The sequence below is a fragment of the Kryptolebias marmoratus genome, linkage group LG23, assembly GCF_001649575.2.
Source record: "Kryptolebias marmoratus isolate JLee-2015 linkage group LG23, ASM164957v2, whole genome shotgun sequence".
NCBI lineage: Eukaryota > Metazoa > Chordata > Actinopteri > Cyprinodontiformes > Rivulidae > Kryptolebias > Kryptolebias marmoratus.
In genome coordinates this window covers 1164490-1180004 of record NC_051452.1, presented here as the reverse complement: position 1 = coordinate 1180004, position 15515 = coordinate 1164490, and the positions used below count along the sequence as shown (strand labels likewise).

General features: G+C 38.7%; 2 protein-coding genes across 3 annotated transcripts in view; both read left to right on the top strand.

Moving 5' to 3' along the window:
- The window catches only part of ctns (cystinosin, lysosomal cystine transporter), a gene marked incomplete at its 5' end in the record, with an annotated part of 19194 nt that extends 8846 nt beyond the window's left edge, over positions 1-10348 (top strand). The window contains 4 exons of the mRNA XM_025002162.2: positions 3045-3164; positions 3291-3461; positions 5289-5406; positions 9410-10348. Coding sequence (XP_024857930.2) covers positions 3045-3164; positions 3291-3461; positions 5289-5406; positions 9410-9555 — 555 coding nt within the window. The remainder of the gene's footprint in view (positions 1-3044; positions 3165-3290; positions 3462-5288; positions 5407-9409) is intronic.
- The window catches only part of LOC108251186 (gamma-aminobutyric acid receptor subunit gamma-3-like), a 197343-nt gene that overhangs the window by 62298 nt on the left and 119530 nt on the right, over positions 1-15515 (top strand). The window lies entirely within an intron of this gene.

The following is a 15515-nucleotide window of genomic DNA, read 5'->3' as shown; positions in this document are numbered from 1 at the left end:
ACCGTGTGCATTTCTGCCTCAGTATGCAAATGAGGAGGCTGCCTTCTTGGTCCAGCTCCTCTCCTATTGGTCAATAACCAGGAAGAAACAGGATCCATGTGCAGATCGATTGTTCATGCCTGCGCTTTCGGCCATTTCAGGAGAACACCTCATTTGAGAGGAAGTGAAGTCTAGCAGAGATTTCTCAGACAGCTGCAGAAGAGTTAAGGCACGTTGCTAGCTTAGCTGACAGCAATACAGTCAGTGATGACTATTTATTGTTTCCCTTTCTAAACCTCCAGAGCGCAGAGGAGGCGCACTTTAATACCGCTCCCTCGTGGGGGCGCGCCTGATCACTTTTCAGCATGACACCATCCGTCCTTCTTTCAAATGGTTTCAGTTCGGTATGCCTTTACCCCCACCTGTAGCTGACGTGCTCTGGCGGTGGCCGGTTAGTCGCCTAAAATCTGACCACCTTTTCTCCATCTTGGCCCCGGTCCTCTCTGTCCCACTCACTGAATTAACAGTGATAACAACGTGCTGCAACTCACAATGCTTCCTTTTATTTGTAATGCGACTACTCTGGCTCCCAAAACTTATATTTTTTCTGTTCTCCACCTCATTGACCAGCATATCAAGTTCTTTCTGTGAAATTTAGTTTCTTTGCTCTTTTCTCCGTGGTTGCCATTGGTAACCATGAAATAACATTGATCAGCTGTATGGCATGAAATGTTATTTCATGGTTACCAATGGAAACCATAGAGAAAGGCAAAAATGCACACTGTAAAGTAAAAAGAGGAGACGAGGAAATGACAAAAGAACAAACGCTTGTAAAAGGAAAAGGCAAAACAAAATATATCTATTTCAACCTGGAGAGACTCACAGCACTAACTCGTTGCTCCTCCTCTTTGGGGGGAACACTTCCTTAAAGTCTCACCCTTCTTCCTCTGCTGCAGCCCTCCGCGGGCTCCTTTCACCTTGCTCCTTTTCCTAACTCTTAGCGTAGCTGCCCTCCTTTTAGCCTGCTTCTCTTCTTCCTCGTCAACCCCTCTTTCTTTCCGTGCGAGTCTGCCAGGTTGAAATTTCGGCAAGCCTCCACATCTGCTTTTACTTTTGATTATGTTAGTTTCCTACAACAACAGTAATTATTCCTGAATTGGGAATGTGGAACAGTGAGAACCAGTTGTAATAGTATTCATGTCACTGATGAATTGTTGCATGGTCATGAACCTCAGCGGCTCTGTTGACGTTCCACATTTCTTCAATGTTTAATTTTTTAAAAAAAAGTAGAATCTTTAATATATTTTTTTAAATTTTACAATAAACACATTTTATGAACTTCTTTCAGCTGGTGTTGGCTTCAAAACACTTTTTAGTTCAGCTTTAACCTGCCTCCTTGTTGTGTTCCTGTTGAGGCCTGAGCAGCCTCCAAGTTGCCCAAAGACGAAGTCACAATCGGCCCTCCACAGCTTCTGATCCAATGAGGCACCTATAACCCTGTGTAATGAGTAAGAAAAGAAGATGCACTTTTGGTCTGGCTATTATATTTGAACTGATGCAAGTTGATAAATCACATCTTTTTTTAATCTGATGTTTCATGAAAACTAACCTGAGAGAATAAATAACAGCGTCCAAAGTTGATTATTTACCAAATTAGTTTAAAACATTTCAAATGTTTTGCACAGGTAAGAAACTTAAAACATCAGTCCTAAAATCCAAACATTCTGTTCAAAGAATTATTTTGGTTTAGGTAAATTAATAATACATATTTCACCTTTGATTATTAAAGTATTGCTTGTTGCAGTGTTTAATCTGGATAAATCCTCATTCAAAGTAATTACTTAATAGTCATTCCTCAGAAAGATTATTCCCTAAACGTTTTTAGTGTTAGTCTTATTTTTGTTTTGTCATCCTAAATGTTTCTTGTTGATTCTATTCTATTGATTTAGTTTTAGTTTTGTAACAAAATGTTAAAGACTAAATTTGGTTTCCTCCCTCGGTAAAAATTTATTTGTATAGCACATTTCAGCAGCAAGGCATTCATAGTGCTACACATGTAGACTGGAGAGTCAAACTCCCTTGATCCCCCTGTCCCCTCGTAAGGGTGATGATCTGGTCCAATCTTTCACGACTAGAATGAACTGACACACTGCTCCTCCTGGATCTGAGGTTCGATAATAGGTCAGAGCATCCCTTCCATCACCCTAGAGCAGTGGTAAAGTAGGTGTGTTGGAGCAGAGAAACGAGTAAAACACGCAGAATAGTGGCCCTCGAGGACCAGGATTGCCCACCCCTGCCCTAGAGGCTGAGAAGTGTGATCCTACAATAGTTGGAACACACTCTCCGGTCCCCCTTTTTAAATATGGGAACCACCACCCCAGTCTGCCACACCACATGCATTGTCTCGGTCATCCATGTGACATTGTGGAGACGTGTCAACCATGACAGCCCCACAACATCCAGAGCCTCAACATCCAGACTGGGGGGATCTGATAAATGGTAAACTAAATCCAAGGGTTAAAGTTCCCATGTTCAACAAGCTATAACCCAGTTTCTTATCATAAGATAATCATTGTATATAAATTTGTCATGAAAGGTGGCAGGCAATATGCATTCCTTGCTAGGTCTTACTGTGGAATTTTCTTTAACAAAGAGGACAACAAAGAGTTTTGTCTTAGGATAATTTATTATATAGCTGAGAATCACTGAGCTGAGGTGAGTCAGCAGAGTGAGTCTGACAACAGAACAAAAGGCCCCCTTTAAATACTCAGCTCTACACACTCCATAACTTTCCATAGGATGAGGAGGGGTCTCCGAATGGGGGTAGGGATCAGGTAACTGCTTCCTACACCCCAGAGTCCTATAAGATAAGGAGTGCTCCTTCACTAAAACATGGTGTCATAGATGCTTCTGTACTTTTCCATTCTAACAGTTAAACACAGCTTTAACTTACATGCAGCAGAGAATCATTGAAGCACTTTTTATTCCCATTACAGTCTTTAATTCAGTCTGTACTGATTTCAGTCAGTTTATTCAGTGAAAAGGTTTTATTTTGGTGTTCTCAGGAGGAGTTTTTGCAGAAGAACCCGAATGGGATCAACCCAGTCAGTGCTAATGATGTTTTCTTCAGTCTCCATGCTCTTCTGTTCTGTATCATCTATGTCAGTCAGGCTGCTGTATACGAGGTATGAATCTTAACTTGTAAATATTTTAAAACATCTTAAGTAGAGAATGGTTAAAGTGAGGAGGAATAAAGGAACTTCTTAATAAAATGAGCCTGTGTTATCCTCTGTGTTCTCTCTCCTGTCCAGAGGGATGGTCAGAAGGTCTCATGGACAGCCAGGTCCTTGTTGCTGATTGGCTGGACTTTTGCTTTGGTCAGCTTGTTTCTTGCTATAGCCAAACAAATCACCTGGCTGGATTACCTCTACTATTTCTCATACATTAAACTTGCAGTCACGCTGGTCAAGTACATCCCACAGGTAAGATGAGCAGATAGGACTCCCCCAAAACATAAAAATCAGAAACATTAACAATATCTGAATTGGGGACAATGTTGATTCTGCTTACATATTTGCTCTGCACACCTGGGTCCTCATGTACAAAGACTTGTGAGGATTTCCTACTGAAACATAGCATATATGTAAATCAATTCCTTTGTTGATCAGGATGTACGGTTTCATGTATCTGGATTTGTTTGAGCATACAGTTTTCTTAAGCACACACAAGACCCTCCCTTGACACCCCTACATTAAAATATGCAAAAAGAGACAGGTAGGCCCTGCATGTGTTTCTTATCTCTGCATTATCAAAAACCATGGACAGTGCATGGCCTCTCATTGTGTCAGATTGCCCTTGGAAATGTAAAGCAGCTGATAGACCAGTTGTTATCTTGTTATCATCCAATCCTCTGTCTCCAAATTCATGCTCTGTGCCATTTGCAATAACTTCTATTTTTTACATTGTTTTTGTATTTGTATTTAGCTGTTATTTTACTTTTGCACCACTTTGCTCATGCTTTAATATCCACTAATGTAATTGAACACTTGTATGTGTGTTATTGTTCATTGTATGTCTCTGGTGTGTACAGCAATTGTTTTCACATCATTTACAGTTTCCCAGCATACCCTTCATGTATTACCAACGGACCAATAACAGTTCATTTGCCAGCTATAAAGTTGGCGAGGACCTGCTTACATTACAATGGTCATTTTATTATTGATACATCGGAAGTTTTGTGTAGAAAAGGGCATCTGCCACATTTTTATACATACACACATATTTTTGTGCGTACACACGCTTTTTTCATGAGGCCCCAGAGCTGTGGGATCTCCCTGCACTTTCCGCTTTCTGACTTGGAAATACTCACTGAAACAGTGGATCAGTGTTAACTGTCCCAAGACCTGCTAGTAAGGTTGGACGATATGTAAAATCTTTTCAACCGATATTCGTCAGTCGAACAAACGACAATGGGCGATATATTCGCGCAGATGATGTCTGGACTTTTTTTGTCATCTGAAATGGCCCATAATATCTGTGTATACTGGCCAAAAGCACACCTTTGGAATGCGTCTTTAGCATCGCTGGTAATGTTGTTAACAGCCTGGGCACCCTGCTGGAATCTGATAAGGTAAACATGCTTGTTTTCTTGTCAAAGAATTTTAAGCTCTCTCTGGAAGGAATCGTTTCCCTTTACCTTATTGTTCTGATTCTTAGACATTGTAGTTTTTAGAAATATTCAGTCATTTATTTATTTTGTAAGGGCCAAACCGCTCAGTAAAAGACTAAAAACAGCGGCAAAGATATTTTTATGAAAGGGCACACTCTGCTGGAGGAGTTCATTTTTATTGTTTGTTTAATTTTATATTTGTCGTCTCACACTTAGCAGAGTTTGTAAGACAGAAACACTAGAATTGTGTTATACTGGTTTTAAAAAATACAGTCTCTGTCCTTCCCCGTGGTCATTGTTCAAATAAGTGTGTTCTGAACATATTCTACTCTTTCTTTCTGTTATAAGTTTGAGTGAATAAATCTGTGCTGCACTTGGTGGTGTGGGGGGTGCGTAGGCCAAAAAACCCCCAACAAAAAACCCATCCAATCGGCCAACTTTACGTGCAAGTGCTGGGCTGTGGACGTGTAAGACAATCTGCAGCAGTTTTGCACAGAGATCCTGTTAAAAGCTTTATTTCGGTTGTTGTTTCCATATGAGCTCCCCAACGAGCTTAATAAATGGGCTTCTTCTTAGTTTTGATGTTGATCAGATGTGTGTGTGTGTGTGTGTATGTGCGCGTTTGTGCGTGTGTGTGCAGGCATACATGAACTACAGGAGACAGAGTACTGAGGGTTGGAGTATCGGTAACGTCCTGTTAGACTTCACAGGTGGAGTCTTCAGTATTTTACAGATGATCATACAGTCCTACAACAATGGTAATTATACTCTGATATTAAGTTTTTATTCTCTTATAGTATTTATTTATTTTACTTTACCATCTTTAGTATAAAAACAAACTTTTTAACTGAGTTTTTCTTTTCATCGCCTTTTAGTTCTTTACTTGGGGTTGTCACAAAAACTGAAATGTATAACTTTATATAAAATTGCAGTTTTGCTTCATATATATTTTTTTATTATCAAAATAAATCATACAGAATTTATTTATATATATACACACTGCTCAAAAAAATAAAAGGAACACTCAAATAACACATCCTTGATCTGAATGAATGAAATATTCTCATTGAATACTTTGTTCTGTACGAAGTTGAATGTGCTGACAACAAAATCACACAAAAATTATCAATGGAAATCTAATGTATTAACCAATGGAGGCCTGGATTTGGAGTCACACACAAAATTTTAAAAATTTCACACATGGATTGGCCACCACTGAATCCAGACCTTAACCCCATTGAGAATCTTTGGGATGTGCTGGAGAAAGCTTTGCGCAGCAGTCAGACTCTACCATCATCAATGCAAGGTCTTGGCGAAAAAATAATGCAGCACTTGATGGAAATAAATCTTGTGACACTGCAGAAGCTTTCTGAAACAATTCCACAGCGAATGTGTGCCATAATCAAAGTTAAAGGCGGTCAAACAAAATATTAGAAAGTGTAACTTTTTCATTTGGTGGTGACTTTTTTTCTTTCTTGGCCAGTCAGTGTGTGTGTGTGTGTGTGTACAATTGTGTATACACACACACACATATATGTATGTTTGTGTGGCGCTATATATATATATATATATATATCACTACTGATCTGAATGAGTAGGTGATTAACAGGTTTCTGTAGAGCTTGAAGACCTGCTCAAGGGGTAAGTCAGGTGTGTTGGAGCAGAGAAACAACAAAAACATGCAGAAGATCAGCCCTCCAGGACCAGGATTGGACACCACTGCTCTAGAGACTGCCGTCCAACTACCAATCACCTGCCTCTGTACAACATGGAAGCTCCTGTAAGGCATTATAGCAGCTCAGATGAATAGGCATATGGGTCCTTACCTGAGTAAGGCAGATCCTGAAGAGCCAATTGAATAGAAAGAACAAAGTCCAAGCATATGAGTTAAAAGCAGTGCCAGTCATCAGATACCCCGCTGGTATAATAACCTAGTCAAAGGAGAAGATGGAAGCCATTAACATCAAGACATGAAAGCTCCTCACAATTAATGCAGGGTTTCACCCTAAGTCCGACACCCTGAGACTAAGAGAAAGGAGGGAGGCAGAGGACTAGTGACCATCAGAGCTACTTTACAGGATGAAACAACCAACATCCTGGAGTACATCAGGAAAAAGCCCCCAATGATTATCTGCTAAGTGAATGTCTCAGGCAGCAGAAAGCCAATGTAGAAGAGGAGAAAAAGGAATCCCCATGAAAAGATTCCTTTTCCCTGCATGACATGTTGTTGATAATCAACAAATGGTCAATTATACAAATATAAAATATAGTTATCAACAATTATATGATAATTGTTGATAATCATGACAGCACAAGAGCGATAGAGGCCGGGGTCTGTCATACCAGATAGGGCCCAAGATGCAGGCTGTGTAAAGATGCCCCTGAGACAGTACAGCACATTGTAACCGGATGTAAGATGCAGGCAGGCAAAGCGTACAACCCCTGGCAAAATTATGGAATCACCAGTCTCTGAGGATGTTCCTTCAGTTGTTTAATTTTGTAGAAAAAAAGCAGATCACAGACATGACAAAAAACTAAAGGCATTTCAAATGGCAACATTCTGGCTTTAAGAAACACTAAAATAAATCAAGAAAAATAATTGGGGTAGCCAGTAACAGTTAGATTTTTAGAACAAGCACAGGGAATAAATTATGGAATCGCTCAATTCTGAGGAAAAAAATTATGGAATCATGAAAAACAAACAAACAAAATAACACTCCAACACATCACTAGTACTTTGTTGCACTACCTCTGGCTTTTATAACTCCTTGCAGTCTCTGAGGCATTGACTTAATGGGTGACAAACAGTACTCTTCAGCAATCTGGCTCCAGCTTTCTCTGATTGCTGTTGCCAGATCAGCTTTGCAGGTTGGAGCCTTGTCATGGACCATTTTCTTTAACTTCCACCACAGATTTTCAATTGGATTGAGATCTGGACTGTTTGCAAGCCATGTCAATGACCTTATGTGTCTTTCTTCAAGGAATGTTTTCACAGTTTTTGCTCTATGGCTAGATGCATTATCATCTTGAAAAATTATTTCATCATCCCCAAACATAATAAGAAAGGTGTCCAAAATGTCAATGTAAACCTGTGCATTTATTGAAGATGTAATGACAGCCATCTCCCCAGTGCCTTTACCTGACGTGCAGCCCCATATCATTACTCATTGACTGTGGAAATTTGCATGTTTTCTTCAGACAGTCGTCTGCATAAATCTCATTGGAACGGCACCAAACAAAAGTTCCAGCACCATCACCTTGTCCAATGCAGATTTGAAATTCATCAATGAATATGACTTTCATCCAGTCATTCACAGTCCACGATTGCGTTTCCTTAGGCCATTGTAACCTTGTTTTTTTCTGTTTAGGTGTTAGTGATGGTTTTCTTTTAGCTTTTCTGTATGTAAATCTCATTTCTTTTAGGCGGTTTCTTACAGTTCGGTCACAGACGTTGACTTCAGTTTCCTCCCATTTGTTCCTCATTTGCTTTGTTGTACGTTTTCTGTTTTCAATGCATATTGCTTTAAGTTTTCTGTCTTGACGCTTTGATGTCTTCCTTGGTCTACCAGTATGCTTGCCTTTACCCACCTTCCCATGTTGTTTGTTCTTGGTCCAGGTTTTAGACACAGCTGACTGTGAACAACCAACATCTTGTGCAACACTGTGTGATGATTTACCCTCTTTAAGGAGTTTGATAATACTCTCCTTTTTTTTCAATTGACATCTCTGGTGTTGGAGCCATGATTCATGTCAGTCCACTTGTTGCAACAGCTCTCCAAGGTGTGATCACTTCTTTTTACCTGCATACTAACGAGCAGATTTAATCTGATGCAGGTGTTAGTGTTTGTAATGAAACTTTGCAGTGTGATTCCATAATTCTTTCCTCAGATTTGAGTGATTCCATAATTTATTCCCTGTGCTTGTTCTAAAAATCTAACTGTTACTCAATTATTTTTCTTGATTTATTTTTGTGTTTCTTAAAGCCAGAAAGTTGCCATTTGAAATGCCTTTAGTTTTTTGTCATGTCTGTAATTTGCTTTTTTTCTACAAAATTAAACAACTGAAGGAACATCCTCAGAGACTGGTGATTCCATAATTTTTGCCAGGGGTTGTACATGGAACGCCATAATCAAGTGGCTGGAATAGTGTACAGGAACATCTGTACTGAGTATGGACTGGAAGTCCCACAGTAAAAGTTGGAGACTCCACCAAAGACATTGAGGAATGGCAGAGCTAAGATACTGTGGGACATCCAGACTGACGGCTGATGGCTAACCAACCGGACATCGTGGTGATTGATAAGATGCAGAATAAAGCAGTGGTAGTGGATGTAGTAGTCCCAAACAACCATAACATCAGGAAGAAGGATCAGAAGCTTGAGAAATTCCAAGGGCTGAAGCACCTCTTCAAAGACATAGTATTTTATACTGCAATGACATTGAGATAAAAAAAAGTAATATGCAGCTAGTGCTCATCTAAAGTTCCAGTCTGTTATATTTTAGCTCAAAATATTCTAATATATATAATATAATAATATCTAATATTCTATTAAAAAATGTGCAAAAATGCCAGAGGAGGGCACAAGGGTTAATAACTCCTATACTTTCATGCCCCCACCATCATCATTTGTGTGACGATATACTATGCTATTGCTATATTATTGCTTTTATTTGTCATTATTACATTTTTATAGCCAAGTGTTGTTGAGTTAACATGTTTTTAACTGATTGATAATATTCCTGTTGACATTTCTTTCCTTAGATGAGTGGGAGCTGGTGTTCGGTGATCCCACCAAGTTTGGTTTGGGTTTGTTCTCTGTGCTGTTTGACATAATCTTCATGACTCAGCACTACTGTCTGTACAGACAGCCGAGACAGTATGAAGCTGTTCCAGAACAAGACAACTGACCCAAACTCTGAATGACAACCCAAACCTTACTGAACAGCAAGCACAACTGATGCTACAAACACAGGACTCCAGCTGCCTAACATAAAACTATCTCTAACCTAAGCTGCATAACCAAAGACCTGCTGTTTGTCATCAAAACCAGCTGCTCACAATTCCATATTACTGTTTTCAAATCTGTGTCAGGGAGATTACTTATCTTTGCTTTTATAACTGTTTACTGAGAACATATAAACTAATGATTTAAGCACTTTTTATTTAACACATTGTCACACTTTGGAGATGTAATTTTTATTTCTTGATTGTTCTTTTTTTCCCTCATCTGGGTTATATGTGATAGCTACTGTAAATCTGAATATGCTGATTAATCTTTAATAATATTGTCGTATTCTGCTCATCGCCTCTGGGAGGAAATCATACAAAAACATTGCTGGACTTTCTTTGTACATTTATTGCTCAACAAACCTAAAGCTTTGAACAATTACTATATTAAGTTTTTTTTAACTCAAATGTGCCTTTTCAGACTCTATATATTCATTAAAATCTACACAGTGGTTCATGAGATATTGTGCTAACAGACTGAGCTGAATCCAAATAGTTAATGCCAAAATTTGAAAAGATCTTGTTTTTTGATTAATGTCAGCTATTACTACATCAGATCTTCGGTTGAAATCTGTAAACATTTGCCAACTATAGCCATTTTTGTGTGTGTGTTTTTTAAGGTCATTTGGTTGTGGTCGACTCCAAAAGGTAATCAGTTGTAGATATACACCCAATTATAACTTTCTGCAAGTCTTATGTCTTTTCATCTGTTGAGTGGTTTTGGTAACAGACAAAGGCAAAAACATTGTTGCCCTTTAGTGACACATGATAAAAAACTTGCTACAGTTAAATAAAAATGAAAAAATTAAAATGAAAAGCTGCAGGAATGTCTTTTTAATAGGTAAATATACATACCTGCTAGTACAAAAAGTTTTTAAATGCACATAATCTGTATATTGAACCTATGCTGGGGTGGCACAGCAGCGCAGGAGTTAGATCTGTTGCCTCCCAGCAAGAAAGTTGTAGTTTCGCTTCCCAACCTGGGGCATTTCTGGGTGGAGTTTGCATGTTCTCCCTGTGCACATGTGGGTTTACGCCAGGTACTCCGGTTTCCTCACACAGCCCAAAATCATGCATGGTGAGAGTGTGAATGGTTGTTTGTCTCCCTGTGTTCCTGTGAAGGATTTATGGCCTGTCCAGGGTGTCACCCGCCTCTCACACAGTGACTGCTGAAGATAGGCGCAAGCTCCCTGCGACCCAAAAAGGAGAAGTGGGTAAACAAAATGAATAGATGAACCTATACTGTCTTAGAAAAGTTAGTATTGCATCGTATTTTCCATAACAATGTTCCCTGTCTGGACATAAAAAAACTGCACTTAATAAAACCAAAAATAAAATTTGTACACTACTTCCTTGTAAGAATGCTGTCAAAACCTTCACAAATGATAAATCATATTAAGCAACCAAAAACAAAAATAAAGGGGAAAAAAATGGGATTAATAATATTAACAATCATATTTTTCTTTTGGTTGTTCCCTTTTCAGGGGTCGACACAGCGAGTCATCCTCCTCCATCTAACTCAGTTGGAGTGAGGACAGAATGCAGAAGACAATCTTTATGTTCTCTCTAATTGCATATACATCTGTTCTTTGGCATTCATCTTTGTCTTTTTCTTGAAAGCTGCATTTCTAACATCCTACCAATATACCCACTGTCTCTCCTCTGCACCTGTCCAAACCATCTCAGTCTGGCCTCTCTAACTTTATCTCACAGTCGTTCAACCTGTTCTGTACCTGTGACGACCTCATTCCTAATCCTATCCATCTTTGTCACTCGAAAGGAGAACCTCAACATTTTCAGCTCTATCAGTTCTGTCCAGTCTTTTTGTTGTATGGTTTGTCTCCAAACCATACAACATAGCAGGTCTTACCACTATGTTGTAAACCTTTAAAATTAAAATAAAAAAATTGCCATTATGAATAGTTAAAATGTAGTTGTTACTAGTCAAAACTCATTTTTAGATATCCAGAATTTAATTACAGATAGAAGTAGCAGATTTTATATTAAAATGGCCTGCCATATACATCTAGTCCGGCTTTCCATACTAATCGTCGTACTGGGGGAAATAACAAACACTAAAGATTTAATCGCCTGAACCCACTATTACAATTGCTTAGAGTTTTGTGTTTAGTAATTTTTTTTGTTTGTTTTCATGTTTATGGCATCATGGTTTCCTTTATTAGCTTATTCTTCAACATTAACGAACAAAAGAACTTCATGTCCACTGATAACGTGTTTTCAATTTATAAAGCCTCCCATCCGAGAAAACAACGTTGTTAGCTACAAAATAGAAGTCTAGTTTTGTTTTTTAACCTTTTTTGACAAATTATGTATGTATGTATGTATGCAAATTTTTTAAACATCCATCTTCTTTACCAGTTTCTCCTTTTCAGGTCGCAGGGAGTTGGTGCCTATCTCCAGCAGTCTGTGTAACAGAGGCAGGGTACACCCTAGACAGATCAGAAGTCCACTGCAGGGCCACATAGTGGAACAAACAACCACTCACATTCACACCTAGGGACAATTTAGAGTTATCAATTAACCTAATATACACTCCTGATCAAAATCTTAAGACCAGTCAAAAAATTGCAAGAATTTGCATTTTGCACTATTGGATCTTAAGAAGGTTCTAAGTAGAGCTTCACACAATGTTAAAGGAAAAAATCAGTGCAAGAGACAAGAACTTTTGAGTGGGGAATTTTCTGCAAACTGCATTTACACTCAAACATGATTTTTTCAGCTGATCAAACGTTTAAGACCATAGTCTTTAAAAGCCAAAAGCTGTGCAAAAATCTGGATTCCATGTCATTTTCTGTCAAGTCTTTACACTGTCAAGACCTCCTGATGGCAAAAGCAAAAAAGCTCACTGACTTTGAACGTAGTAGGATTGTTGAGCTGCATAAGCAAGGCCTCTCACAACGTGCCATCGCTGCTGAGGTTGGACGCAGTAAGACAGTCATTTTGCATTTTTTAAATGATCCTGAGGGTTATGGAACAAAAAAGTCAAGTGGTAGATCCCACCTGAGATGTTTTCTACACGGCACAGTGGTGGGGGCGCCATCATGATTTGGGGTGCGTTTTCCTTCAATGGAACAATGGAGCTTCAGGTTGTGCAGGGGCGTCAAACAGCAGCTGGCTATGTGGACATGTTGCAGCGGGCATCCCTCATGACTGAGGGCCCTCGTCTGTGTGGTAATGATTGGGTTTTTCAACAGGACAATGCTGCAGTTCACAATGCCCGCCTGACAAAGGAGTTCTTCCAAGAGAATAACATCACTCTTTTGGACCATCCTGCATGTTCCCCGGATCTAAACCCAATTGAGAACATTTGGGGATGGATGGCAAGAGAAGTTTACAAAAATGGACATCAGTTCCAGACAGTGGATGCCCTTCGTGAAGCCATCTTCAACACTTGGAGCAACGATCCCACTAGCCTCCTGGAAACACTGGCAGACAGTGAATGCTGAAAAAAATCATGTTTGAGTGTAAATTCAGTTTTCAATTAATTCCCCACTCAAAAGTTTTTGTCTCTTACGCTGATTTCTTCTTTTAACATTGTGAAGCTATACTTAGAACCTTCTTAAGATCCAATAGTGCAAAATGCAAATTCTTGCAATTTTTTGACTGGTCTTAAGATTTTGATCAGGAGTGGACATGTTTTGGTCTCTGGGAGGAACCGCAGTATCTGGAGTAAACCCATGCATGCACAGGAAGAAGACGCAAACTCCACTCAGAAGCTTTGTATACATACATAAACACACAAAGATTATAAGCAAAACATATTTTTTGTTTTCTTTTATACAGTGAGCCTCACTGCTATACAACCAAAGGTTTTCTCCGAGTTTGCCTCAGAATGCAGATGGTGCACATCCAAGCATCTATAAAGTTTAGTTATATTTTAGCTCAAAATATTCTCTATTAAACATTTTTTAACCTGTCATATCTCATACAAAAAACACTAAAAATTCACTTGTTACCATTAGTTTTCTGCCGCTCATAGTTTAAGAATCTTTAAGATCTGACCTATAGTTTTTTCACAGTAACTGTATGAGGCTTACGTTTCAGTCTGTTTCTGTCATCCTCTCATTAACTTGGCGGTCAGAGACTGACAACCTTAATAAGCCACTGGCAGCAATTTTAATGTTTTTTTTTTTATCTTTGTTCTTAATACAGTTTATGCATGAAAATGTAGGCATCATTTTCATTCTATAGTATATAGTAGTTATAATGAGTTTAACAAAGTTATATTGGAATTCAGGCAGCAGCTACATTGGCACCATATAAAATTTCTTCAGAAATCTTCTATTTTAATAAAAAATTCTTCTCAGATCTGATGTGTCAAAGTTCCAGTAACCAGAAATTTTATGTTTAAAGCATCTGCTTAAACATTTGTACGGAAGCGCATTGCTATCCCGCAGGAAAAAAAAAATTTGAACGCTATCACGTTATAACGTGATACATATCTTGTTTAAACGTGATAATTATCTTGTTAAAACGTGATGCGTATCTTTTTAAAACGTGATACGTATCTTGTTAAAACGTGATAATTATCTTGTTAAAACGTGATACGTATCTTGTTAAAACCTGATAATTTCATTCATTCTGAAAGTGGCGGTTGTCTGTCGTGAATGCAACAAAGGCCAGCACAATGGCTAATTTACAGGAGTTGGTCAAGTTTTACCTTATGCTCGGTCTAAGACATGGAGAAATCCTTATGCTGCTGCGCACAGTGGATGACGTTATAATTAGTATGAGCACTTTGAGAAGGATCCTCGAAAAAATGGGACTCCACAGAAGAAAAAATCATTCTGATCCTTTAGATGTTGCTGCCTTCCTCATTGACCAGCTGGAGAGTTATGGGAGCCTCCATGGATATAAGTTTCACCACCTTAAATGTATTCAGCATGGATATGTTGTGAGTCAGACTACAGTAAGACATCTGTTAAAATTCCTTGATCCCAGTGGTGTGGAACGAAGGCGAAGGAGACGGCTGATGCGACGAGTGTATTTAAATCCTGGGCCTAATTTCATGTGGCATGTAGGCTCCTATGATAAGCTGAAGCCGTTTGGTATATGTATTAATGGAGCAATCGATGGCCTTTCAAGACAAATGATATGGCTTCATGCTTTCTCTACAAGCAGTGATTCTAAAGTCATCGCTGGATATTTCATAGCAGAAGTTGAAAGGAGGATGGGGACACCTGCCAGAATCCGTGCCGATTTTGGAAATGAAAACGTCACGATGGTAGAAATGCAGAGATTCCTGCGATGGAGTGCTGATCCATCCGCAATTAACTGCTTCATCTCTGGATCCAGCAATCATAATCAACGGATTGAAAGCTGATTATTTCTCCAGTGACTTTTTGGACAAGCAGCTTGTTCTGTTCACTTGTCTGAAGATAGTTAAGGTAAATCAAAACATCAAGGCTGTCATGCTTATTTTCTTTCTGTGAATGCTCATTTGTGTTTGCAAGAGTATGAGGAGGGCGGGGGCAAAAATAAAATAATGTATTTTTGCTATTTATTCATGATTTAAAATAGATTGCTGATGCCATTTTCGTTTCAAAATAAAAATAGAACTCCCTCCCAAGTCCCCCACCCCCCTTCCCACCAAAAAATAGTGTTTTGTTTTAAAACTAAATTATAAAATAGACAGTTACAAAAAATAAAATAAAACAGGCTATGTTTATTATTATTAAAATGTGGGACCCGATTGTTAGTACTGATCTAATTAAAACTGAAGCCGAATAACAGTTAACCTAACCGCAGTGAAGTTAGTTTCAAGTTGGACTAACTTCACTGCGGTGTTAAACCGCCTAGGAATAAAACCAAGATAATAGCAAGCATGAGCAGGATTTTC